The sequence below is a fragment of the Abramis brama genome (genome assembly GCF_963993115.1).
Source record: "Abramis brama genome assembly, chromosome: 13".
Taxonomy (NCBI): Eukaryota; Metazoa; Chordata; class Actinopteri; order Cypriniformes; family Leuciscidae; genus Abramis; species Abramis brama.
Window position 1 is genome coordinate 10,893,552 of NC_139975.1, and position 25,513 is coordinate 10,919,064.

Sequence of the window (25,513 nt, forward strand, 5' to 3'; positions counted from 1 at the left end):
GTTGCCTTTTCATTGCACCATCTATGTTGTTGTCACTGCATTTTACAGTAACAAATCATATAATGTTAATATACCAACCTATTTGAGTTGTTAAAATTGGTTTAATAACATAGGCAGTTATTCAAATTTTTGCCATCTTTTTTACAGGTCACAAATCAATGCTGGACTTGGATCTAATGATTTACATTTACTGACCACAATATAAATCAGTCTGGAAGCACACGCAAATGCACCACGTGGAAGGGAAGGGAGAGGACAGGACAGGACAGCCTGCGCACAAACTCTGTTCATCTTTGTCAAGGACAATTCATCTAAACGGATGAGCTCAGACAAGTCGGCTGGCTGTTTCCACTCGTCGGTTTTTGCGGCGGAGCTTTTGATTGGCTGATTGTATTATTGTATGCAAATCCGGTCGGGGTTGCAGCCAGTAGGTGAAAGGCTCGCGCTGGTGTGGCTCTCGAGACCCGAAGCGCGAGGTGAAGCCGCTTTCTGTGGAGCTGTCCACTCCAGGAGGTGCTGAAACCAGGATTTTCACGTCAACCGACAGTTGGAAGGAATGCACTAACTCCGAGGACGCTTTATAGCATAACCAAAACGGGATTGGATTTACTTCGCAGTTAACATTATTGCTCAAAACTCTATCGGAAATATCTTTCTGGATGACTTGTAGTTGGATTCACAGGTATGTTTTCTTCTTTCTATGATGTACTACATATCCTGTTGTGATTTAAGATCAAGCCTCAGGTCCGTGGATACAGCACGGATGAATTTCAGTGGGATTTAAACGCATTCACTATATTATTTGTGCTTGCTTTTTGACTGGAATGCTGTTTTTCAAAGGGATTTAATAGAGAGGCACTGTGGAAACCACTTTCGCTGTAGAGTGTGAATAATTTAGCATATTGTGCAGTGACATTCAGCTTAGCGGGCACAACTGACTGAATACCAGTAGCCGTGCTTGATGGAGGGTGATGAAGTTAGACGAGCTTTTTCCATCAGCCGTTATCGGGGACAAGTTCACTCGTCGGTCGATCCGATGTCATGCTCCCTCAAACGGTGCTGCGATATTCCTCAAATGAATAAAGTAAATGTTAAGCGATCATACGGGACCCTGGGTAGAGCTCGTGGCCGTTTAATTTAGCCGCAGGGTACTTATCAAGTTGTTTTTCTTAGCACGCAAATCCTTGAGTGACACCGTGCGCGCGCGGGGGATTATACTCTTGTTTGCCTCGTGCAGATTCAATCTGGCGTGTGTGTGGATGGCGATCGCTGGTAATTGACGTGGCTGGCTGGAGACGGGCGACAAATTGGTGTCTGTAGTGCAATTATACGGATCCGTTCATATAGGACGTGTTCTTGCGTTCAAAAACAGATCGAAGGGGCGCATCGCAATAGAGCACAGGGCTCTCCAGACGCTTTTTAAGTAGTTTAACTGTTATAACTTGACAGCAGGATGAGAGGCAGCGAACAAAGACGTCTGTTTAACGTAGCCTGTGTGTTCATAAATCGACTGTTTGAAAACAGCGAGGAATTAAGACAAGAACGCGTCCTGTGTAACCGGTTCAAACGCTTTAACGCGTTCATACTCGAATTATGTTACATATATGACTATACTTTATTTGGATGCAGCCACAAATTATGACAAATCGGTATATTATCATTTTTACAGTTATTTCTAATGTCCATTCTAATCAACATCCAGATTGTTGTGGTTTGCACTTGAGATATTACAAGCAACTTTATGTAGATTATAAATTGTACATATTGTTGTTCAGATTGTGTGATGTGGCACTCATAGATCACATTAGCAGCATCTAATAATCCTGATCATTTGGTTGGCACCAAATGACATAACCAAAACTTCCAAGAACATTTGAATGTGATGTCTGTTACAACGGACACTGGGTCTAAATGGGTTAAACATCACTGTAAGATATGTATCACCATGTTCACAAGGTAGATAAAAAATGCCTATTTTCTAATCGAAACTGGTCATCTATCAATAGTTCTTGTCTTCTTCAAAGTTGATAGGTTGTAGGTGTAATTTAAAAATTGTATTTCATTTATTGCAGCAACATTAGACAACAACACCTCAAGAGACAGCATTTTAGATTTGAAGACAAGCTGTCACCATTTAGTCTGTGCCATATTCGCAAGCTCTCCTGTTTTGATATTGCCTGTTGGTTTGGCTTTTGTTTGGAGCCAGTGCTTTGTGTGTACACTGTTTGACTCCAGTTTATTTACAAAGTGAAAGGTATAACTGCTCAACTTGACCTTAGATTTAAAAAAATCACAGAAAAGAGTAAAAACAGAAAGGTGGGTGGAAATGCACGGCACCACCTTCTCAATGTATGACTGATGAGGCTCATAGTTAATGTATGAGAATTCAGTGAGGGTCAGCTACTGTATGAGCTCCCATTGCTTTTCTGCTCGAGTGATTCTAATGCACACCAAATCTATAGCGCTTAGTAGCGAAGAAGGCATTTAACACAAAGGCTCTACAGGGAACTCACACAGTGCAGAAAACGAGGAACAACAAACATTTGCTTCTCCCACAAGATGCAAACATGCATACTCGCACATATAGACACAAAAATGAAGCCTCAGGTCTGACAAACACATATTAAATATGCCTCCAAAGCAGATGTCCCTCAAAAAATCTGTAAGAAACGATGAAACCTAGCCGGAGAGGTTGAGGGGAAAAAAAATTAATTGGAAATATATCAATTTACATCGGCAGAAGGGAAAATGTACTGCAAGTACATCCTCAGCACTCGATCTTCCCGTAATACTGTACAGGGGACCACATTATCCTTCCTCATTCTGTAGCAAGACCTCACCCTCTCACTTTTCTCAAACTCTCCACTTATAGAGTTTCACCCAATTATTGTAAATGTTTCAGCAGCAGATAGAAGAGCTGCTGTAATGCTGTGCTGTGCGCTGATGTGAGAAACGCTGCTCACAGTGGAAATAAATGTTGGCACCATTACGCATGAGAGTGGTTTTGCATGCGAGATGGGAGGGCTTCCGATACATCATCTGAAACAGGAAACTACTTAAAGGGACAGTTTACCTAGAAATTAAAAGATTATTCACCCTCATGCTGTTCCAAACCTGAACGACTTTCTTCAGAAGAAGATTTTGCTAAATGTTTTTTGTCCGGATAAACAACAATATTTGGACCCCAACATACTTTCAAGGTACACTGTGTAGGAATTTCTCCCATCTAGCGGTGAAATTGTATTTTGCATTCAAACGAATAGTGCTCTCTAGCGCCTCGCTTTTTCAAATGCGTGTTGCAACTACGGTAGCTGTTATGTACCAAGATGCTATGACAACATGTCCTCCAATAGCACTTCATCATTTAACTATACATGTTCTACTGTTATGCTGCCTATATAATGAATTACACAACCAAGCAATGAAAAAAAGCTTGTAATTTAGACTGTAACATTGACTTACCTGTCGAGAAGAAAGCAGGCAATTTCAGCGTCCCTTTCAAAGTCTTTCTCCTTCATTAGAAGTACCGTGCAGTGCAGCCTTTCATATTTGCCGGGGCAGTGACAAGCGCCTCTCACTGATCTCATTGTCCGTTTCTGCTGGTTTCAGTGACGCTGGCTCTGAAACGCGTTGTGGAAACGCGTTGAGGTAGGCTAGTGCTCTTTGTCCCTCTCTGCTATTATAGTTTTTGAAAATGGCGGACCGACATGGAAGCCTCCTTGGACTTACACGTCCAATGTAAATAAAGATAAGAAATTCTTCGCTTACGAGGATAAGTCAGATCATTGGCAGAGGTAATTTTACACCAATGAGGACGTATTTATGCATAAAGACATTGATTTTAGCTAATAAAAATAAGTATTTTTATTAGCTAAAATCAATGTCTTCAAAAGCACTTTTAAAACTACACAGTGTACCTTTAAAATATCTTATTTTGTGTTCCTCTGAAGAAATTGTAACACCTTGGGCCCTATCATACACCCGGCGCAATGCAGTGCCAGGCAAAACGCAAGTGTTTTTTGCTAGTTTCAGTCCCACGCGGTTATCATTTTCACATCCTACGCCACGTTGTTTAAAGGAGAACTCCGGTCAATTTTAACATTGAGCTAATTTTTTTGTAAATTTGGAGTGCTGTCAGTACAGAGAACAACGACAAAAATCGGTGTTGCCTACACCGTGTTATCCTCTTTTTAAAATTTGCACCCTGTTGACTTAAATGGGGCAAGTTTTAAACCTGCTTTTAGCCTCTTAACATCCTTGATGTGTCATTACAAGTGCCCAGCCAATGTGAGTGCTTCCTTCAGAGTGAACACGGTGAATCTGACTGCAGTAGATGTGAAGATATGAATAAAAATGAAGTTAATTCAGCCAGCGCTCATACCTGTATTTACATCCTGTTTTTGGTCGAAGTCCACAGTAGTCGATTGTCGAGTTCACGCGCGTGATCATAGGTAACTAACTAACTGCGTGAACTCGACAATCGACTACTGTGGACTTCGAACGAAAACAGGAAATAAATACAGGTATGAGCGCTGGCTGAATTAACTTCATTTTTATTCATATCTTTCACATCTACTGCAGTCAGATTCACCGTGTTCACTCTGAAGGAATCACTCACATTGGCTGTGCACTTGTAATGACACATCAAGGATGTTAAGAGGCTAAAAGCAGGTTTAAAACTTGCCTTATTTAAGTCAACAGGGTGCAAATTTTAAAAAGAGGATAACACGGTGTCGGCAACACCGATTTTTGTCGTTGTTCTCTGTACTGACAGCACTCCAAATTTACAAAAAAATTAGCTCAATGTTAAAATTGACCGGAGTTCTCCTTTAAATGGCAAATGCATTTGTGCCTATTTGTGCACCCATGGGCTGCTGGTCTGAAAACGAGGTGTGTTCTGGCGCATTGTTGGTGCGTTGCTATTTTGAGGCAACTGAAATAGAGTGTTCCATTGACCACGTCAAAAGTCAATGGCGCAGTAATTTTTTTGTTATTTAAAGAGTGCGTTAGTAATGTGCGCCTATAGGCAGGTCCACAACACGCATACACTCTGCTTATTACAATGTAAAATATGGTGGAATCTGGACTGTCCCGTAGATGATCTGCTTGCATGCTTTAACCTCACACAGAGGCAGATCTGTTTCCTCTCTGGAGAAGCGTTCAGTCTTTCCACTTGCAAATTCCGCCAACGCTAACGCAACTGGCTTTTAAAGGGAATGGGAGATGAGACTCTGATTGTTTTTTTGCAAATTACGCCCAAAACACACCCATTACTCATTAAGAGAATAGGGACAACCCTTTTAGACCATGCGCCGGGCATGCCGACCATTTTTCCTGTCTTTAAACTAACAAAAGTGGATTCGGATACACACTAAGTGCGCTTGCGCCGTGCACTTTAGACCATGCACTTAGATCGTTAAAATAGCGCCCCTTGAAGGTTAGTAACTGATGGCAGAATTTTTATTTTTTAGGTGAACTGTCCCTTTAACATGCATGCCAGTAATGGATCAGCATGAGGCATTAATCATTTTCAGTCTTGTTTTTCATTTTCGTCATCACTATCCACTTCATCCTCAGCAACATTGTCAGCCACAGCTGCATCTTCATCATCATCATCATCATCATCATCACCACCATCACCATCATTGTCTTCCTGCTTTTCTAATTTTCTGCCTTCATCACAACTCATGGAATTGTTATTATGCGAGCATAATAGTAGTCTGAGATTTGCAGTTGTTTACTGCGCTGAAAGGCACTGCACTCACATGATACAAAAATATAAAAAAATTGAAGAGGGGCAATACAAACACTCTAATTGCTTTCAATAATTAATCTCTTCAAATGACTGCCTTGCCCTTTCTGCCTCAACGTGAATAGCATCACCCCGAGATACACATTCAAATAAAACACCAGCATTATTTTCACACAATGCCGCTGAGATGCATGTGCTGAGCAAACTTTGTTCCTGGCATTTGTGGATTCCCCAGTCCATAGATATGTTCATCACAGACCTGAGTGAGTCCTACTGTTGCACTAATGAATCCTGACACTGCCCACAGATTGGACAGGTCAGTGCAATCCTCCGTGACCAGCGAATAACACAGTTCACTGCTCAGTGGACATAGAGCTGTCTCATAGACTGAGCTCACAAAAGGCCTTTCTGACTTGCTCTATGTATCCATCTAGCAGTGTGAACTTTGGGTTTAGGGCAACTTTGTTGTATTTCTGTTAAGTTTTGATAGAAGTTATGGAACCCAGTTTAAAATCTATAGGGCAATCATCTCCATTAACTTTTAATGTTGGCATGTTATGGCAAATCTGTATGGCTGACTTGATTTGTGCTTGATAGGGAAGATTTGGGTTTGACAGGGCATAGTCACAACGTACTGTATCTGGCTTTGGGCTTTGGAGAAATTAATTAGATTGTACAAGCGCCATTTTGAAGTTGAATAGATTAAAGAACAAAGCCAAGCTTGGAAAAGTGATTTGAACTCGCATAGGGAAATTGTCAGGATATTTTCAGCTTGTTCTCAGGCTTGTTCCCAGATTGGTGGGCTGGCTGGCTGATCCTGCTGATGTGAGTGTGAGTGTGTGTTTGTGTGTGTGTGTGTGTGTGTGTGTGTGTGTGTGTGTGTGTGTTTTGTGCCCACATTGCTCTAGGTGTGAGCTCTGGAGCATGTCTGCACACAGACAAAAGACCAGTCTTTGTGAAGGAGGACTGGTTTTAAACTCCAATATGGCCAATGAGGTCATATTATTTTGGACTGACTTTGTGTATTATATGTGTATTTCTCTCTCGCGCTCTCGCTCTTACTCTGTTTGTGTGTGTGTGTTGTGGGATACGCAGAGCCCCAGTATGACAGTCTGAGCTGCCTTCCTGAGCTGTCGCATTTTAATGGATACAGGTGCCAGTTTCACATGGTAGCATCTGTCCCGAAACACAGGTACAGCTCTAGAAAGCATTGTATCTGTTGCATAACGTAACGTGTCTCTCCGCTCTAATCTCACCTCTGCTGGCTGCTAAGGTTGTGTGTGTGCACCACATTTAATGAGTCCAGATTACCCGGGGAGAAATGCTAAGCAGCCCAGTCATGTCATGACAAACTAAACTAGAAGATCAGGATGCTTCTTTGTAGGTCACAATGTTGTAATGACACTGACTCAGACTATGAATTAAATAAATTACTTTAAATTGCACTGTTAATTGCAGAAGGTTTATCATGGAATACAGAAGCTTTTAAATAATGATTCTTTTTTGAGTCAGATCTTTTAAGTAAACCATTTGTATTGGATGAAACACGTTGACTGGTTCGGTTCTCAAAAACTCACTGATCCGGTTGTGGCAGTTAACAGCGCACAGAAACATTATCAGAAAATCACAGTTTTAAATTATGTCTGTCACACAAATTTTTTCGTATACACTTGCAGTAGAATATAGCACACAAGTTGCATGAACTGCTTTTATGAACTACTTTTTATAGTACTTTTGCTTCCTTTCTAAAACTTATTTCTTAAAAATATGGATCATGCTTCAAAATATCTGCAATAGAAAGTCATATGGGTTTGAACATGACATGAGGGTGAGTAAATTATGGCAATTTTCATTTGATGGTGAACTAGCCTATCACTTTAAGATCTCATCTTTCCCATAAGGCTACACCCTTCAAGTGAATTTAGTGAAATGTAGGTTGAGATGGACGTTTTGGGGATGGTCTCGGTTAGAGGATAAAGCACTTGAGGGGGAGTGCAAGCAAGAGAGCTCCCTCAGGCATGACTACTTTACGACTGTTTGGTCCCGTTGTTACGCCTCTCATCTTATTAGATTTCAAAGAGAAAGACCACACATGCTCAAAAACGAGAACAGAACCATTTAGAGAAATCCTTATGCTCTGCCCAGGGGACTGCCTTACAATCTAGGCTGATTAGCATATTACCCAGCATGCTCAGAGAACTCATGTTAGTGGGTGGGGAAAACTGGGAAGTGAGTCATTCAAGGTGGGAGAACCCCTATGGGAGTTATTCCAGAATGCTCATAAGTATGTTTGCACATTAATCTGGTTTTAGTCCAGCTGAACATTGGCTTCAAAAGGGACCAAATGGTTTTATCAAGAGAAATAGAGATGTGAGCCCTTGTACTTGTTCTCCCTTCATGAAAAGGAATTCCTCCCTTTGATCTGAAACTTGTTTATCCTCCTGGATATGTACGTCTGTGCTGGATTTCGAGAAGGATTACCTCTAAAGAGTGATTTAGCTCTGAGCTCAATTTCCACGTAAAACGGGAAGGATTTAAGCATCTGTGTCTCTTCACTCCGTGTTAGACCCTTCTGAGCTGAACAAGAAAGCAAACTGGAAAAGTAACATCAAATGAAAGTTCAAGTTTAGACTTGAAAATGTTGAACTTGTTTTTTTAATACCTACAATGGATGATTCCCCATTTCTTGCACATAAATTATTCTTCTGTTGTCGTGCACATGTGTTTTAATTATGCAGTTATATATACACACACCCATTATGGTTTGAAAACTACAGAGACCCTAAAGGGACATACAGTAGGGAAGGAAATACAAATATTTGTCAATGCTTTTGCATTCTCTCGCAAATATTTTGCATTCCCCTGAGAAACTTTGCGTTCGCTTGCGAAATGGTTGTGTTCCCCCGAGAAACTTTGCGTTCAATCCCAAAGAACACAAAAGTTTTGCGAGGGAATGCAAAGTTTCTCTGGTAAACGCAAAACTTTTGCGAGTGAATGCAAAAGCATTAAAACATATTTTTCCTCCCATTTCATATTTTTCCTATTACCATATCCCTTTAGGGGCTCCATAGAAAACTTTGGTTCTCATTGGAAAACAATGTTAAATGCAAAAAAATAGCATAAAATAAAATGAAATTTAAATTTAAAGGTATTTTTGTGCACCTTTATTCCCTCATAATTAGGTATATTGGTTCCTTGTTGGGTCAGCACTTGAGATCTAATGGAAATCTGGGATAAAATATTGTTTAATGGATATTGTCAGGTGCAAAATATCCTTTAAAAAATAGCCCACTGTTGACACACAGATACAATCATGAGCACACGCGCACACACACACAGTTACACCTTCTCAACTTTTGACATTTCTTTATCAGTGACATTTCTTTAATGCACAAATGACTTACTAGGAGATATGCAAGACAGCACTGTGTTCAAAGCATGCAGCAATTCACGCTTTTTGTGATTACAGTGCTGCATTTGGGGAGATATCTGTATAAAAAGATAACACGTCTATGAAAATGATGAGCAACAATAAAAAATGCCACCAGGTACACATGTGCAGAGCAGTGTTTACACAAGTCCTGATCTCTTTTCTCATCTGTGATTGTGTGTTCCTGCCAGCGTGTTTTTATCTTTGTTTTTCAGCAGAACTTCGGGTGTAATGAGTCAGGGATATTTATGTACCCTACCCTTGGATGGATAAAGCTTACTCCCCTCATGCTAATCTGGTTAAAGAACCAGCACGTGGTTGACCTGCCCAGCTAAACCCTGGTCATGTGACATTTATCTGATCACATGATGTCCTCTATATGGAGAATGATAGACCTTCTTTAAGGAAGGAGACATTCTTAAACACAACTCTTAAATGTTTTGTGCACACAGATTTTCCTATTTTAAAAAAAAATAAAATATTCGGAAATGTTATGTGATGCTGCTTTGTTTAAAACCATCCCTTTTCATTTTAAGTTTCAGAAGCATTTTGCGATTTCTTTAAGTTGACAAACCGTAAGATGGAACTTTCCAAGGGGACCTGAACACAACATACTGTGTCCAAACTTGGTCCTGGAGGGCCACTGTCCAGGAGAGTTTAGCTCTAGCTTGATTCAAAACACCTGTCTGGAAGTTTCTAATATGACTTGTAAGACCTTGCTTAGCTGCTTCACGTGTGTTTAACTGGGGTTGGAGCTAAACTCTACAGGACAGTAGCCCTCCAGGAGCAGCATTGAACACCCACGCTGTAAACTATAGTGTTAGCTTAGCTAAGCTAAATGTACACATGGCAATTGTTATTTTTTTCTGCTCAAAATACTCCAACATGTGTATAAAGCTTCTTTTTTGATCATATTTGGATCCTTATAGAATGAGATAGAAAATAGATAATTTGTAGCTTTTTATACATTTTCCGATATAGCTACAATAAATAAAGTGGAGCATGTGGGATTACCCATGATGCATTGTGGCGGGAACAATGCATCCTGGATCTTTGACCAGTTAATTCAAGTTAATTGTAAATCACTTTTCTAGTGATAAAATGTAATTCTCTTCGAATAGTTAAGTACACAGAATGCATGTGTATGCTGTTGTTGTTTTATGTTCTCACTGTTTAAGAGTGTCGTAGCATCAGAGATTGGGTATCGGCTTAAGCAGATACATTTAGGCGACATTATTGCTTGTGTTTGTTATGTTTTATTAAGAACACTTTTACATTTCATTTCCATTCTGATTTAGTAGAAAGTTACTTTTTTTCTTGTAAAATCACCTTTACTTGTAAAAAAAGCCCAAATGAAGAAACATTCCTCTCATTATCAATGTTGACTACTTAATCTTTTTAAAAATGTGTTATACTTTTTTTTTTTTTTCGTGATTCTTAAAGGAATAGAAAGTTCAAAAGAACATCATTTATTTGATACAGAAATCTTTTGTAACATTGTAAATGTCTTTACTGTCACTTTTGAATAATTGAATGCATCTTTTGTTTGAAAAAAATATATATATACTTTACCGACCCCATCATATGACATCAGACTTATCTTCTTCGCTGATCATCTAAATGCTTGGGTGACCTCTGATAAATGAAACAAATAAGAGAGGTGTTGCACTGATGAATGCTCATTATTTATTGGAATATGGAGAAGTGTGACGCAAACATGACATCCATCAATATTTCTCTAAATGTGCACGGTGCTTCTGGACTAAAAGCCCATGACATAACAAACCCATTAGAACTTGAATGACTGCATTGGTATACTTTTTTTTTAACATCCTAAACATCCTAGATTTGTTGTGACAAATGAATATATTACTTTCGCTGAAAGGTTTCTGATACAAAACAGTGATTAAATATTAAAGTTAAAGACTTGATACCTTGAAGTTGAAGTATTCTGAATTATTGAAGTTGAAGACTTAATAAATAAATATATATAGTTTGTAAAAAATGATGAGTTTTTTTGTCTGTAAATACAATTAGAAATTTGGCATTAGAGTGGGGATCCTGCATGTGCACCAACAGGTTTTAATCACTTTACTTTTTTCCAGCTCTGCTTTACAACTTCAATAATGAAGCACTCCATGGGCGTGTGTTTATGAGCATTGCAGATGCTCATAAACACTAGAATCTCACAGTTCACCTGGAGGCCTGAAATAAAAGTTCCCTGATCATTGTTGACTTGGAGTAGCAGTGATGATGTTATGTTACTGCCAAAAATATGCTCTGTGATCAACAAAAGTTTATGATACTTACACATGCCGTCCATCAAAATAATTTTCACAAATGAGCACGACTTTTATGAATTTTGAAGCCTAAATACAATCACCAGAAATAAAAAGCTAACCTTAGGCTGTAAACAAACTATACATGGTTGCTCCACTTCAACGTCACCACCATCACCAAGCTAAAATTAAAATAGAATTTAAAAAAAATAATCTTTTTCCCTGAAAGTGTGAGTTAAAATAGTTTGCAAGAACGTGATTATAAACACAACAAGGCTGTGAAAGTGGACTAGTGAGAATAGATGAGATTACCTGTTCGGCATGATGACGTTTTGCAGGTTTTCATTTTGTGTGGTGACATTTAAACACTGATTGCAGTTTAATGATATTGAAACAACGGTGGAGAAGGATATTTTGCATGACCTTTAGGACACTCATGAGGTTTAACAATATTGCAGGCAAATTCAACACAAGCTTTTTTTGTACAGTCCAGTATAATTAGAGTTTCTGCTGACAGTTTACACGATGACAGAAAAGTCACGTTGACACAAATGGCCAACATCTGTCACTGCCCACAGCCCAATGATTTGACAGACTGCAAAATATAGGCGAGATTTTCACAGGGATTTGTTAGTGGAGCATTTCCAGACTTTAACAGTCACTGTCACTTCTCTCGACATGGCGCAAACAGTTGCATCTCAAATTATCAGGATGAGTCACAAGATTGCAGAAAGATCTGGGTTACGCTCTTATGAATGTACAAATAAATTACACTATTCCACTGTCAAAATTTGCAAAAAATAGAACAAAAAAATCGCAGCCACCAGGGGTGTAGGGAACAACTATGCATATCAATTAGACAACTGAATGAATATTAATTAGGTTGCGTGACATTTGTCAGTGACTGATTTGCTGAAAAGCAGATAAAAGGTTGCCATATTAGGATTACATGTTAATTCGTTCGATTTCAGAAGTTGCTTTCAGTTGGCAGAGAGTTTTATTTGCTCTTAAATCGCTGATCATAAATGTGCAGAGTTTAATTAGGTCCAAAATATACATTTAAAATTCACAGATATGAGCAACAGGCTAGGGAATAAAAACAGCCAGAGAAAGTAAGACTAAGGCCATTTTTTCTGACTCTCTCTGTACGCCTTGTTGCATGATAAATGTTTTATTAAGTCTTCAAATTCACCCCATCTGGTCAGTTTAGTTTGATGTTGAAAAGACCATTTCAGCTGAAAATACATTTGCACAAATGACATCAACACATAAATGCTTTTTCCTCTTCCCCAAAGCAAAAAAAAGAAATTGTATGTACAGTAAGTGCTAATAGAATGTTATGTTTGTTATTGCTGTTGCTGCCAGCTATGAAACCCAGTAACCAGACCTTTGGGACTGCTGAACAGATTTTAGCCAACAATAAAATAGGGTTTTTCTGTATTTCCTGAACCTGTGTATACTATCGCTACACTTTCCTTTTATGATATACTGTGTAATCCAAATATTTATTCATCTTTTGCAGCCCTGTATGTTTGTGTCACAATTCAAATAGTCAGAGCTTTTTACCTCACAGGAGAATAACAAACAGTTGCAAGCTCTGCTGTTTTCTTAAACGTACATGGCCTGGTGTAGATGTCCAGCATAGTTGACCCATATAAATGCTGAATAGCCATCAGGACAGATGTGGTCATCACCTGCAAAAGGACCTTCCTGTCGGAGGTGATAGTGATGTTTTTGGTCAAGATGTAGGCCAGATGGTTTAGCCCCCTGAGGAAGTGGAGATGTTGTCTAATTCCTTTGTTTATCTACATGAATTCTCAAGAACTGACTCTTTCCACGTCCCCCTGATGGAAATGTGATTGAAATCTTTGTGGGATGCATTATATATCATGAAGTTATATATATTTAACACTTATTTTATATTTTACACTTATTTTATATTTAATTTTCGCTGTAAAAATAGCTGTTGACCCTCTAATTTCTAATAGCTTGACCCTCTAATTTAATTTAGTAATTTTTGCAGTCGATGAGCCACTTTGACAACCTTGCCAATCTGTTATGGTCAGTTTTGGATGACTGTTGGATGAATTAAATACTTTATAGAGGGTGGCATAAATTGTTACTACAAAGATTACAAATTTCTGCAATGCCAGTGTTACCAACACAGCATTATTACTCTGGTCTACTCGAGCATGGGGGTGTACCGAGCGACGGAAATGATGGTTCAGAAGATCATGCTCTGAATACATGGCAGCACTGTTCAGTAAACAATCACTGCAGGTACAGTTTAGATGCAGTAGGAGACAATCGTATCGCTCTGCCTGCTGGGAGACTGTCACACGATGATCTATTGTGAACATTGTGAGTGATAGACAGCCCTCATTTGAAAGTCAATGCCAAGACACTTGGCATGGATGTGGCGTAGACGATTTATGGCCACCTGATAAAGTTATGATGACTGTCCCTATAGGTGGTTGCACAGCTTTCAATCTTCCTTCTTAATGCTCCCTCTCTTCTTGGCACACAGGCAGCCTGAAAATGACAGTCATGCATGGCGAGATTGAAATAAATACACAGATGGGTAGCACAGGTTTGCATCGAGAGCGCTTGCTCATTTTTTGGGCCAGTCATGTGCCTGACTTCAAACCGATGATGTAAAATGGTGTTTGGACAGATCTCTTCTTAATTGCTTAGTTCTGAAAACCAATGCCATGTCATTCTAAACTATTGTTTCGATTCCAAATCTCTGAACTCCTGCAGGACAACTCTCTCTCACACAGTAATCGGCCCGGGACCTGTGACGAGGGGGGCCTCGGAGTACGTCCTACTCATTTAAACCCATAAAAAAAAACTTGTCCCCATTGCTTTGTACTCTCATCCATATTTATTCATTTTTATTTGTTTTATTTATTTTTCTATACATATATTTGTTATGTTAATGAGCTAACTTTGTTGCTTCATTGCTTTCTCTGACAGGAACACTCTTTCTTTTTTGCATTGAAATACTGTGTGCAAAAGTGGCAAATTTGTGTTTAGTGAATTCAAATATATTTTTAGATGCCTTATTTTGTCACATGAGAAGGGGTTTTCAGTCTTTTAGATGCCACTGAACCCCACATTCTCAACTGTAAATAGGTGTGCAATAATAACGGTTTCTATTTCATTGCATTATTACTTTTTTCAACTTTAGTACTGAACTCTGTCAGATTGATTGATTAATTTTTTTAATACATTTTTAAAAAATAATTTCTTTATTTTAATCAATGTATTTCTTTATTTAATACATTTGTATTATTTATTAATTTCTTTATTTTAATCATTTTATTTATTTCTTTATTTAAATCTATTTTTATTATTTATTCATTTTTTAAATATTTTTTTTATTATTTTTAATGTCCTTATATTAATATTTTTTATCATTTGTTTATTTTAACCAATTTTTATTTATTTATTTAGTTAGTTAGTTTTTTATTATTTAATATTTTTCCTCTAAACTTTTACAGACACACTGGGGGTCACTGATTTAAGGCAACGAAACGTTTCCATATCCCATCTTAATCTAAATGTTACCTCGGTATGTGCGCCTGACTTAAAAACAACTGCAATCTAATTCACTCTCCGTCATTTCTCCGGTAATACATATGGATCCTTTTCCTTAGCTTTATCTTTATTTCCTCATGGTGCTCATTATTCCTTAATTGATTCTTGTAGATTTCTTGCCATTGAGTGTGGGCTTCTTATTGAAAGCATTAGTTTTAAACCCACAGCAGATTGGCATCCTCCTTTGTCTGCTCTAATTAGCTGAGCTGTGATGCATTGTTTGTTTCAAAAGGCTTCAAATGCTCCGCTTGACTTAACCTAGACAGTTCGTTGTTTGTGTATTCATGTCTTTTTGTTTTATTACAGGAGGGTAATGAGAAGCTCCAAAAGATGGTGGGCAGCTGTCCTGCTCTTGGGGGCAGCGCTGATCGCAGAGGCACGTCCAGGCAAAGAAGAATTTAGCCCGCTGGCGTATCGACCTCTCGTCAGATTCCGTCACAAGGTATCGATCTTTCCTATTTCATTAGCCATCCCTTTACAAGATGAGACTCCTTTGTGGCCGGTTACGACGCTAATTACTATGGAAATCCGCATGGCATCGAGCGCTTCTGGTTTGATTATTGTCACATGACGATTCATTATTATTCTTTTGCTCATGAACCAAACATCAGATATGCACAATAATATTTAAACTAAAAAGAATTGGATCTATGCCACTGGACATTTCGAACTGCAGGCGAAAACTCCTGCTGCGCTGACATCATGATGAAACAGCACAGCATGATTGTGTAATTGAATGTTTATTGACTGGCCGTTGCAGCGAGCTTTGTGGACACACACAGTCAGATACCAGCAATTGAGGCGTAATGCAGCACTAACAAGCTCCACTGGTTCCCTCTTCTCTTTTTACTTCATCACCTCCATGAGCAACCATTCATATTATGTAACGGATCAATTAAACTCTGACTGAGGGAGGGCACTGACTGACAGAACAGGGACTCATGGGAACATTTTCCTTTTATATCAACATAAACAGCTGGGAAAGGGGTCACAAAAATGGTCCCTTTAAGACATGTTTATTTTTCAGTTACCTGAAACTCATGGGGTGTTTTCATACTAAACCTTTGGTGCAAAGTCTGTTCAACGTTTGACGAGAGAGCTCTGCTTGGAAATGTGGTCTGGAGTAAATTGAGTAAATAAATTGTTATTGATTATGTAAATTTTACATCTTTGCATGCTCCCTGTCACACTCATTACACTACAATGCATTTCTCGGAGCTTCTTGTCTTCAAAGAAATGAGCTTTGGAGAGCATCTTTCATTCTTTTCATCTCTTGCAATACGTCTGCAGCTTTCAAACAGACAAACTGAAGTGGTGTTGTGTGCGTGTTAAGTTTTGCTGGTAAATCTAAAGGGACAAGTATAACTGGTGTCTTCTCCTCCTGAGTCATTACCTAGCTACAGTAAATAGCTGCCATTTGGTAATTACTGTTAGAGATGATGCAATCATGCCACTGTCCTGACCCAAATGCACAATGTGGAAAGAACCAAGCAATTCAACCAAAAAACACACCTAGGCTTTTAGAAAACGTCCTCTCCATTTCTCATGTGTTACCGTTTCAGACAGCTTTTAGTATTGTCAAGCTATCAAAATATTCCATTTATGAGTGAGGTTTTGTATTAAATATTATTTCATTAGAATTTGACAGATGGCATAGGCAGATATGCAGTGTTTCATTGATGACGAGCTTCCTGGGAATTTTTATTTCTTGTAAGACTGATAGAGCATTAATATCATGTCAGCCAGTTCAATTAATAATCTTATGTGCAGTGCAATTTAAGTCTGATTTATTTACAATGACTTGGAGGAAAATAATGGAGTTAACAGGCTTTACATTTGTTTTGCATCTGAGAAATTGGGATAGTAAAGATGATGATGATGATGATGATGATATTACTATTATTATTTAATATTTTGAGTATCTGAGAAATGAGGATACTACTACTAATATTAATAATAATAAATTATTATTATTATTATTATTATTATTATTATTATTATTATTATTATTATTATTATTATTATTATGAGTAGTGAGCAGCAATTGACATCAAACATGGGAAACTCTTAAAATAATGTGGAGCTCAGTCTTAATGTGACCCACTAATAAAAGTGGAAGATCGCTACTGCTGTTGTAGTTATAAATGTTTTTCAAGTGCACATTTAACCTAATGACACTGTCATTAATTCTCTGAAGGTAACCTTGAATATCCCACTCCATTCAAGTATCAGTGCTGTTTGCTAATGCTCACAACCCTCTTATGTAGACATTCATTTAATAAAGCTGGAAATCATGAATGAAGATGCCCTTCGCTCTTCTCTTTCACTATTAATTGCTAATGCTCTCATACATATCAGAAGGCATACATAGTTGAAATGTGGGAACTGTGGGAACACGTGGTTGCCATTTTTCTTGCAATAACTTCCTTATCAGACCACAGTGTGTGGAAAATCCATTAAATGCAAAACAAACAAACAAACTCCAGCCTCAGATAAGAATGTATTTGATGGCACAAACCAGAAACAATATTAGTAATTGTAATTATGCTTAGTGGTTGTGTTATATATGAATCTTATATCAAGGGTCATATGAGTGGGGTTATCATGGAGATTTCCAGCAATATGAAATCATAAAGATGACTGGCTAGGGTAAGGCAACTGACGTAGCGTTTCAAATGGGGGGAGGTGTGTTGGACGAGGGCTGCAGGGTTGAGCCTGTTTTTCTGGCACGGGCACAGAGATAAGCAGTGACCCCATTAGCTTTCCCTCAACTCGGCCTGCTTCAATCATCATGAGTAATTCAGCTTATAGTATGAAGCTTTGTCCTGCTCTGCAAAAGCCAATCTCCTGTCATAGCCAAAGGTTTAATTCACAGTAGCCCCATCCTTCCTCTACCTCCACTCAGATTATGGCCCAAATTTAGACCAATCAAAAAGCTAGACTTTTGAATGACAGATGGAGCACATGTAAGATAAAGCAAGTAGGGCGGGGTCTTGTAGGATCTTATTATAGCTGTGATTTCATTTCTGTAGTTCAGTTGCGTAATTGATGTACAATTGATTCCAGGAAGTTAATCTATTCACCAAGCCTCAAAAGTCTTCAGAGAGTCACAGCAGAATGAATGAGCTGTTACCGTGAGCTAAATGCTCTCTCTACTATTGCAGGAATGTGACTTTAAGATAACATGAAATGAATAACAGTTCAGGGCAATTACTGTATACTTCTTCCTCAATACACTGAATCAAGAAATAACCACTGTATACTTACATTTTAAATAAGAACTGCTAGGTCAGATGGTGAAAAAAGGAAACAAAATGGTAAGTAAAAGAGAAAAATCTGGAGAGAAGTGTTGGTGACCATTCAAGTACACCATTGTAAGTGCATAACTGAAGGTGTTTATGCTCGAGTTAAGAAGGTGCTGTTGTGAAACTGTCTTTGTCACGGGCACAGGAAGGGGAGGGGCTAGCAAAATTGGTTTCAATTTTGGACAGATTGGACAACTGGCTCCAAAGTCCTTGGAAAACAGAGAGAAAGCTTGTAATTGCCTTCCTCATGGTAATCACTCGAAATTAATATCCTCACCAGTTATTTATCTTAAAAGAATAATCCCTCTAGATATCCAAATCATCTTGTTGATCGATTTATATCAAGACCAATTACTGATATATTTACTGATTACTGATTTTAATGCTCGACTATACAACAAAAGTTTATTTAGTCACCATTTTCCCTCATACATACTCATACACAGCAATTCATTAAGCAATAGTTCACTATTTATCACTAACACTTTGTCTAGACTAAAAACAATAAAACTTAAACAGTGATTCTGTCTACAGTGGATGTGACGTGACCCGAGCAACAATCTTCGACAGTAAACTGATGCCTCGTTCTGTTTATGACGTACTGACAGGAAGTACAAATGCTCTGCAACGGGCGCTTTGTCGCATCCAGTGTAGACAACCTTTAGCTGTTGCAGCGTAAAAATAAAATACTTGTAAAAATACTTTATATGCACATCAACTGTCATTATATTGTAAGGAACAGCTTATAAATATTAATCTCATGTTGTATTTTACAAGAAAATTAAACGGAGTAAATGATGACCAAGTTTTCATTTTGGGTCGGCTAAAGCTTCTGGTTTAGAATTGTGTTACCCTTTTTCTTTTGTTTTTCATCTTATGGCACTGTTGTATGTCTTCCTAAGCAAAATGATAGCTTACATTAGCATTTCCCATTTGTCTCTAACGGTGGAATACGGCATTCTTTAACCTTTAGAAATAGACTTCGTTGAGAGACTGCCGTACCCTGGCTGGTCTGAATAAATGAATCATTTAACTCATACTGACAAATAATTCAGGCACCAACATTTTAAAAGAATATTTTGGCTTTCTATGGCAATATGCCATCGGAATTATGTGGCCTATAACATACTTTTAAAGAAAGAAAGGAGCAGCAGTTAATTAAATAAAGTCACATTGTTAATTTATTAATGCAATTTTATGTAGAAGTATAACAGGAATCAGATGCATGGGGGGGGTGTAAAACATTAAATATCAAGTGTGTGGATGTCTGTGATCAGGACTCAAATGACATTATATACTGTAAATTTATTGTAAGTCTTGTTTTTCTCTCTGTTCTTGTTCCAGCAGGATGGGATCTCAGAGAGTTTACGGATTAAAGGTATGTACAATCCCCACTTATCTCTCTTCCCACCCTTTTTAGACACTAAATATGGACCAAAAGGTACCAGTATTTTACCATTGTGTTCTTTGAAGTACTTTGAAGTGAATATGGTTATGATTTTGTACTTTGTTATTCATTATCTGTATTGAGAATTGAGCATTTGTTAGCATTGAGAATATGTTAGCATTTTGAACTAGAGAGTATGTATTAATTCATGTATCCCTTAAAAAAAGCTGCATGATGCCAGTATTTGGACTGAATGCATGTTTATTTTGTGTGGAGCAGTATTGGGTACTCAATCAGGCAGCATATAGCCACATTAATTATCATGCTAGCAAACTGTCTGTGGTTTAAGGTGTAAATCATGTGTTGGCTATTGCCCAGCAGTCATCTGTAATTAGGATGGCACAAGAGTTAGTCAGATGATGCCAAGAACCTACAGAGAGTGCTGAGATGTGAAAAATCCATCTCACTCCTCAGACTCTGTGTGAGGTGAAGTCCCACCATAAATTTTATCTCAGGTCAGCTTGTGTTAGCAGCTCCTTTGGCTACAGGTAATATAATCAGACTTTAATAGAGAAGCAGACTGTATTACTGCAGAAGGTCAAAGTTGAGTTGGCATTGTGATAAAAGAAAGGATCTCACTTATCTACAGCTGTTCAACCAAATGGATGCTCTCTGTTTTGTCTTCTCTGCCTTTTTAAAGTCAGTGAGCTTGTTTACATGCACATCGATGTGCTGATAACTCCCAAAAATCAGCTTATGGAAATAACTTGTTGTCCTGGTTATATGCAAACCAATAACCCGGCAATGAAACTAATCTATGTTTACAAGACTTTATTAATAAATCAGGTTATTTTGCGGTTGTGAATGTAATCATTGAATCTGACTAGTATTCCATGTTATGTCAGTTGTGATGTTAAATAAATCATTAAAAACTGAAGAGTATTCCAGTGGAAAACTTACAGACTCATATATTGTCCTCTCAGGCAGTTACTCATGCAGAACTTTGATTTCTTCTGAACCACTTCTACTTCGGCTGCATGAGATGAGAACGCATTTTTATAATAAATTGGGTCAGGAAAGAGTCAGAGTTTGCAATATATTTCCTTGAAATACTCTGGATGTGCTTAAAGGCACACTATGCAAGATTTGTACCTCAATATAAAAGCATCGAAACCATTTTGATGGTAAACAAACTCGTAGTAGGGCGAATCATCCCGATAGCAAAGCGGGGGGGGACGCCGCTGGAAAAACCAGCAATGCAAGTTTGAGAGGTGGCGCCCCGACAAATCTGGCGTGAATCACGACTTGCTATACAGCACAACGTCACATACATCAACAACATATGAAGCAGCCTCTATGGAAGACACTAGCATGCATTTCAGACGTGAATCATGGGAGTCGACGAAGAAAACGGAAAGTACTCCACAGCGATTCTAGGGGTCGCTGTTTGAGAAAAAAGGAAACTGCATAGTGAGCCTTTAAAGTGTTAGTTCACCCAAAACTGAAAATTCTATCATAATTTACTCACCCCCATGTCGTTCCAAACCCGTAATGCTTTCGTTCATCTTCAGAACACAAATGAAGGTATTTTTAATGAAATATGAGCAATTTCTGTCCCTCCATTGACAGATTACGCAACTACAACTTTGAAGTGTCAAAAAGTTCATTAAAACTAATCTATATGAATTGAGCGGTTTAGTCCAAATTAACAGATTTAATTTAGGCTTTTATTCACATAGAGCACTCATCAACGCACACGTCAGTTGTGGTAAACGGAGCTCAAGCATACTTGCTTGATGTAGGATAACTAAGGTTTGATCTCGTGTGTTACGCAGCACGTTTGAGCTTGCACAAGAACCATTTTTGTTCTTTCGTGTCAAGCAGGTTCGGTTGAGCTTCTGTTTATGTCCGCTGAGGAATGTTTATATGTCAATTAGAGAAGCTTTAAAAGCTTAAATTTTCATATTTTTTTTGTGAACTAACCCGTTCAATCCGCATGTAAGGATGCTTTTCTCTCACATACTGTATCAAACAAGCACAGTTCAATAAGCTGAAAGAACGCAGGTTAATGCGTTTAAATACTAGGAGAATGTATGGGGCAAAAATCTAGCTTTGTTGATCGGTTTATGCTTAAGCCATTTATGACTTTACTCCGATAAGGAGGTAAGCAGGTTAATGCGTTTACATGACCACGTGCATTTTGGCTTATTAAGCATAATCAGGTTAAGAATGTGCATAATAAACATACTCAGTGTGAAATCAACATTGACCCTATTTACTTTTTTTCATTCATGTTCCTTATTGTGAACGGTTAATCTCTGCTTGTTATTAAAATGTTCTTCATAAATTTGAACTTAAATTGAATAAGTTACTCGTCCTCTAAAATAACTTATGTTTTGATTTTATCACCACACAACCTATTGGATAATGTTGGCCAACAACCTAATGGCTAATTATTAGTCATTGTTTTAGCAAACTCACATTCAGTCCATCCAATCAGTTTTAAATGGATAAAATCAAGCCCCGCCCCTATTTTTCTAAATATTTTCCCCCTCTTTGAAGATAATACTTAGTGCATATATTTTGGACACATTCGAAAATCTTCATTAGCCTAACAAAAACGGATTCTCATAATCCTAACAAATGCGTGAACTAGTTTTTTATTTCTTCATATTACCCAAGAAAACCAATGTGGAAACGCTCGGACGGCTTGTTCTCCTCTCCACTTAAGATTCTGTCAGAAAATAATTTTTGAGGGGCCGTTTCAATTATTTATTAATCATTTTAATTATTCAGACTAATTACTCCATGTTTAAGTGGATTAAATTCTGACTTAGGTATATTAACTTAATGGAGGTTTTGGAAGATTCCTCCTGTGACTGTGTGAAAGTCTTTTGATGAAGTTGATTTATTTCTTTTGATGAAGCTCATCTATTGAATAATTATTTCAACTTTTGAAGTACATTAAGCTTTAGTGGTGAATACATTCAGTATAGTCAAGACAAACTGCTTTCGGCTTCATTTTTGACATGGCAAATGTTGCCTGCTTTGTGAATTCAAAGTGCAGAATACAAAATATAGCTGGAAATAATATGAAGCCAACTGAAATTGGCTGTCAGAATTTGGAAAAGAGAAAAACTAAGAAAGCCTGCACAAGCGCACAGCAGAATGCCCTGTAAATGGAATCTTAAATGAAGTGGTTGGCATATCCAGCTGAACTCAAAATATCTCACTTCTGAGGGTGAAATTACATCTTTTTGGGTTGAAGAATAGCTTTTTTAAATAGTATGAAAATTGGAGGTAGTGTATTTGGACCACCAGCCACTCGACACTATTACTCAAACCCAGCTCTCATAGCATGCAGGCAACTTTCTTTCAAAAGCTTTCTTTCTTTTTTTACATTTTTCCAAATACGAACATGGGTGCCAATAGTATGGAAGCTTGTTTCCGCCACAGAATAAAACATTTTAAAAGATAATTGCGACTTTTTATCTCACAATTGTGAGTTTACATCTCGCAATTCTGACTTTATTTCTCAGAATTGCGAGATATAAAGTCAGAATTGCGTGAAATAAAGTCGCAATTGCGTGTTATAAAGTCAGAATTGCGAGATATAAAGTCAGAATTGCGTGAAATAAAGTCGCAATTGCGTCTTATAAAGTCAGAACTGCAAAATATAAAGTCAGAATTGCGTGAAATAAAGTCGCAATTGCGTCTTATAAAGTCAGAATTCTCACTTTTTTCTCGCAATTGCGACTTTATTTCACGCAATTCTGACTTTATATCTCGCAATTCTGAGAGATAAAGTCAGAATTATGTAAACTCGCAATTGTGAGATAAAAAGTCGCAATTATCTTTTAAAATGTTTTATTCTGTGGCGGAAACAAGCTTCCATACAATAGAGCTCTTAGCATGCTCATAGCACAAAAGCAGGCCTGGTCCCTTGATCCTAACTTTTAAAGGTCCCGTTCTTCGTGATCCCATGTTTCAAACTTTAGTTAGTGTGTAATGTTGCTGTTAGAGCATAAATAATATCTGTAAAATTATAAAGCTCAAAGTTCAATGCCAAGCGAGATATTTTATTTAACAGAAGTCGCCTACATCGAACGGCCCGTTTGGACTACATCCCTCTACTTCCTTCTTTAATGACGTCACTAGAACAGTTTTTTGACTAACCTCCGCCCACAGGAATGCTCCCTCAACTCTACTGAAATTCGTTTATGTACTTGCGCACTTCTTATAACTTACTGTGTTTACTCAGCTCTTACGGTGATTTTCTGAAGTAAAACTGACGCTTCATCTTTTGTGTGATGTACACAAGGGCGTAGATTTGGTTTGAACATTGGGGGGGTTGAAGTTTGGGAATGCCTCTTGATATTGTGATCATGGTATAAATATTGGGGGGGTTGTAATGCATAGATTTAAATATTGGGGGGGTTATCTCCCCCCCGTCCCCCCCACAAACTACGCCCCTGGATGTACAATAAACTTTATTAAACTCATCAGTATATGTTTGTTTGATAATCATTCAGACAGCAGACTTGTAGGCTATTAATAAATAATGGATACATACAAGCAGATGACAAATACGTTATAATAACCGTAATTAAACTACTAAACTATACCTGTTTCATCTCTATACAGCACTCTGACTCTGTAGGCATTATTGTCCGACTCGAAATGAACACCGTTACTGAGAGTTTCTGATATTATCATCATTCCGTGAGATGAAATTGTCCTGAGAGACTGAGCGCGAGCTCATGAAGCTCCGCCCCCTGGGTCGTCCAGCAGCAGCTTATTTGCATTTAAAGGGCACACACTAAAACAGCGCGTTTTTCTGTGCCCCAAAAAATGACAATTTAAACATGCTGTAAAAAATGATCTGTTGGGTATTTTGAGCTGAAACTTCACATACACACTCTGGGGACATCAGAGACTTATTTTACATCTTGTGAAAAGGGGCATAATACGGGACCTTTAATACATTCACCTGTTCATCAGCTACTGAACATCCCATGTGTACTTGTTCATGTTTGATCACTTAATGTAATTGAATTCTATTTATGCAGATTTTTGCTAAATGCTATATTATTTTGCATGCCTAAAGAGGAGAGGAAGATGATATTTTGTAATTGGATGCTTGAAGGAATATTCGGGGTTCAGTACAAGTAGAAATGCACGATAAATAATAAATCTAATAAACCTGCTGCTGTGTTTTAATGTTCAAACACTGTTTAATGTTCAGTCAAACAAAGGACAAATAAATTACTCACTGCTCTTGACTAAATAAAAAGATCCATCTATATTTAAATTATACAGTAATGAATATGCAGTGTTTTTTCACATTTGATTGATTACTGTAGTTTTTGTTTTATTTAGGCTATTTATTTATAAATAAAAAATGGGGCCAAAATTTGCCCCATTACTTCCATTGTAAGTGCCTGACTGTAATCTCGATGTTTGCTTTTTTTTAAAGATGAATCTAAATTATTTTGTGAGCTAATCAACACAATATCACAGATTAAATTTAAAACTGGAGTATTCCTATAAGAACAGGCCACAGCGGCCAGTGTGGTAAAAGTCTGAGCACTATTATTTCTCAAATTGGTCTTTGACCATTAAGACCTTTAATTTAATTCCAGAATAAGTGTTCAACTCAGTAGGAAAAGTTAATATTGAATTTCATGAATATTCATTAGCAGAAAAAGCCAATGAAGCATGAGGGTGTCTAATTTCAACAAAGGGATTTGCACATGGAAG

The 25,513-nt window shown here is 37.8% G+C and overlaps 1 protein-coding gene across 2 annotated transcripts in view; it reads left to right on the forward strand.

Moving 5' to 3' along the window:
• The first annotated feature begins 289 nt into the window (after positions 1–289).
• The window catches only part of fstl5 (follistatin-like 5), a 122,388-nt gene continuing 97,164 nt past the window's right edge, over positions 290–25,513 (forward strand). The window contains exons 1-3 of one of the 2 annotated variants that reach the window (XM_084132523.1): positions 290–682; positions 15,368–15,503; positions 19,714–19,744. In XM_084132523.1, coding sequence (XP_083988649.1) covers positions 660–682; positions 15,368–15,503; positions 19,714–19,744 — 190 coding nt within the window. In that variant the 5' untranslated portion in view covers positions 290–659. Of the gene's footprint in view, positions 683–15,367; positions 15,504–19,710; positions 19,745–25,513 lie in introns of both variants that reach the window. The other variant, XM_084132522.1, reaches the window with a different exon arrangement.